This window comes from Rhagoletis zephyria, unplaced genomic scaffold (assembly GCF_001687245.7).
Source record: "Rhagoletis zephyria isolate East Lansing unplaced genomic scaffold, Rhagoletis_zephyria_1.1 Rzeph_scaffold_04489, whole genome shotgun sequence".
Lineage (NCBI taxonomy): Eukaryota > Metazoa > Arthropoda > Insecta > Diptera > Tephritidae > Rhagoletis > Rhagoletis zephyria.
In genome coordinates this window covers 15719-18144 of record NW_016161572.1, presented here as the reverse complement: position 1 = coordinate 18144, position 2426 = coordinate 15719, and the positions used below count along the sequence as shown (strand labels likewise).

At 38.3% G+C, this 2426-nt stretch overlaps 1 protein-coding gene across 1 annotated transcript in view; it reads right to left on the bottom strand.

Annotated features, from left to right (window-relative positions):
* Window positions 1-630: 630 nt before the first annotated feature.
* The window catches only part of LOC108370812 (voltage-dependent calcium channel type A subunit alpha-1-like), a 15664-nt gene continuing 13868 nt past the window's right edge, over window positions 631-2426 (bottom strand). Inside the window, exons 5-6 of the mRNA XM_017626221.1 lie at window positions 2189-2415; window positions 631-1426 (exon numbers count right to left, since the gene is read on the bottom strand). Of these exons, the coding sequence (XP_017481710.1) occupies window positions 1276-1426; window positions 2189-2415 (378 nt within the window). The 3' untranslated portion in view covers window positions 631-1275. The remainder of the gene's footprint in view (window positions 1427-2188; window positions 2416-2426) is intronic.

Below are 2426 nucleotides of genomic sequence, written 5' to 3'. Positions count from 1 at the left end.
AAACAAATCTGTATGTATGTATGCAGTTAACAATTTTCTAGAATTTCTTTGTAGGTATGCTTGTTTGTTTTTGTTGTTACAATATCGTTTTGGGCCAAACTTTAACAGAAACAAGGCAGTATCTATGTACATATGTCTTTATATACTTATACATATGTATATACAAATTTATATATTTTTGGTAGAAATATTTTGGCTATGGTTTCGTATAATTCTATGTTTGCGTGTATGTATTTAAGTAAGTGTTCGTCCCTTGATCATTTGTTTACCTACATATATTGAGAAAATTAACTTTAGCGGAGTTTCTTATGTCGTATGTATGTATGTAGGTATGCTTTGTGTTTGTATGTATGTATGTATATGTGTGTATGTATGTATGTATGTGTGTTATGCAATTTATCAGCTACAACTATTGCAGTCCCAATCTATTACAATATTGTTATTACACATACATATGTAATTGTATGTATGTATGTATGTATGTATATCTACATTGTGTGTATGTACGTATATGTATGTATGTATGTAACTATTTATATCGTTTTAAGTTCAATATTTCCATTTCCTTTAGAAAACTCTAGCTGAACATTTTAATTTCCGATTTTATGTACGAATATGTATGTATGTATGTATGTATGCAGTTTCTTCATATTTCTATTTTTTTTTTTTGTTTTTTTACAACGTATGATACAAATGCTGTTCAGGCTGTGTTTTTGCTGCTGCTGCTGCTGCTGTTGCGTACTGATGCTGCAGATCATAAGCCATCGGCATATGCGGTTCACTGGTTGCATAACCGGTATGCTGTTGATACCGTTGGTCAAGCTCATGAGCGGAATAAATTCTCGTAGTCGCTATAGCACATTCCGTTTCAAGGCGTGGCATAACCAATGACAATGGCCTGGTTTTCGCTACTATCCTCCCGCGATCGCCCCGACCTGTATCAACTAAATCACAAATTGTTGGTTCTGTTATCGCCCGGACGCGTATGCGCAAATATTCAGCAGCGTCATCAGCACCACCACCACCACCGCCACCACCACCACCACCAATGTCGTCTAAGTCGGCGGCTGTAGCAGCTATGGCAGCATTTTCACTTAAATCTGTATCGATGAATGTGGTTTCTATTAAATCGGTATCGGATGCAGCAGTGAATTGTTGCAACGGTATTGTATCAAAATTATGGTCTAAGTCCGGTGCAGAGAGTGATGGAAATATGGCTTGATGCTATACCCAGATCTGTTCCCGTCGATTACGCAATCGCAATCAAAGCCTTTGCTAGCACCAGTCCTCCTCATCCGAATCGGAGTGTCTTGGGTGAAAGCCACCTTTTGGCTTATAGCCATTTAGAACGGGTGATGGCAGGACTCGCCCCGTTCTGCCCATAGCAAGCGCTTGTTCAAACGATAGCGGCGCTATGTATTCCAGTCTAGAAGAGAAAATACCAGAAATTTGTTATGAAATTTTAGTTAGTAATAATGGTAAAAGGCTATTGTCACAGAAAAGTAAGGTGCTTCAAGTATATGCATGTGCGTACTGATTAGGGCTTTTCACAATTTACTTCATTTCCTATTTTAGACTTTCCACCCCTTAATCTCTTTCATTACATATGATTATTAATCAGCTTCATTGCGAGGGTTATGTTGAAAGCAAGTCATTTTTCGAGAGTCGAGTTGTCGAGTGTCCGAATTAGTCTAATTTACGACTTACGCGGTGAAGCTGATTGTTTCGCACTTCAGATATAAAAAATCAGACTCTCGTCCTAACATTTCTTAAATACATATCGATATCTGAGTTGAAGATCGACCTATCTCGCTTGCCAGTTCGAAAACGCCCTATCTCAAAAAACTTTTCAAGAACGCCTTATTTCACAATTTGATTGAAGAATGCCCTATCTCAGCACATTTTCATTACATTTTCAAAAGAGACAGGGCATTTTTGAATCGTATTCTGAGATAGGGCGTTCTTCAATCAAACTTTGAGGTAGGGCGTTTTCGAACTGGCTACCAGTTAGGTCCATCTTCCACTCAGGTGTCGATATGTAATACGAAAACAATATCAATTTAAAATCTCTTCGGTGGCAAAAATTGTAGAACTTTACTTTTACAATTTCTTAATTTTTCCCTTCAGGCCACTAAAAGTTTACTTATATATGTTCATTTAAGACAATAATTTTTCAAACATTACTCACCTTTCTCTTTCGAAATCCCTTAATCGATCACGCTCCCTCTCATAGAGTTCACGCTCATGATCCCGATATTCATATCGCATATCATAGTCGCGTAAGTGATCTCTATATCGCTCTCGATCGCGATCGCGCTCCCTACTGCTATACAGATCGCGGTACATGGCACGATCCCGCAGCAGATCACGGTGGTGTGGCAAGGAATGAACACTATGAGGTGTCGTGTGATGTGTCTGGATAAGAA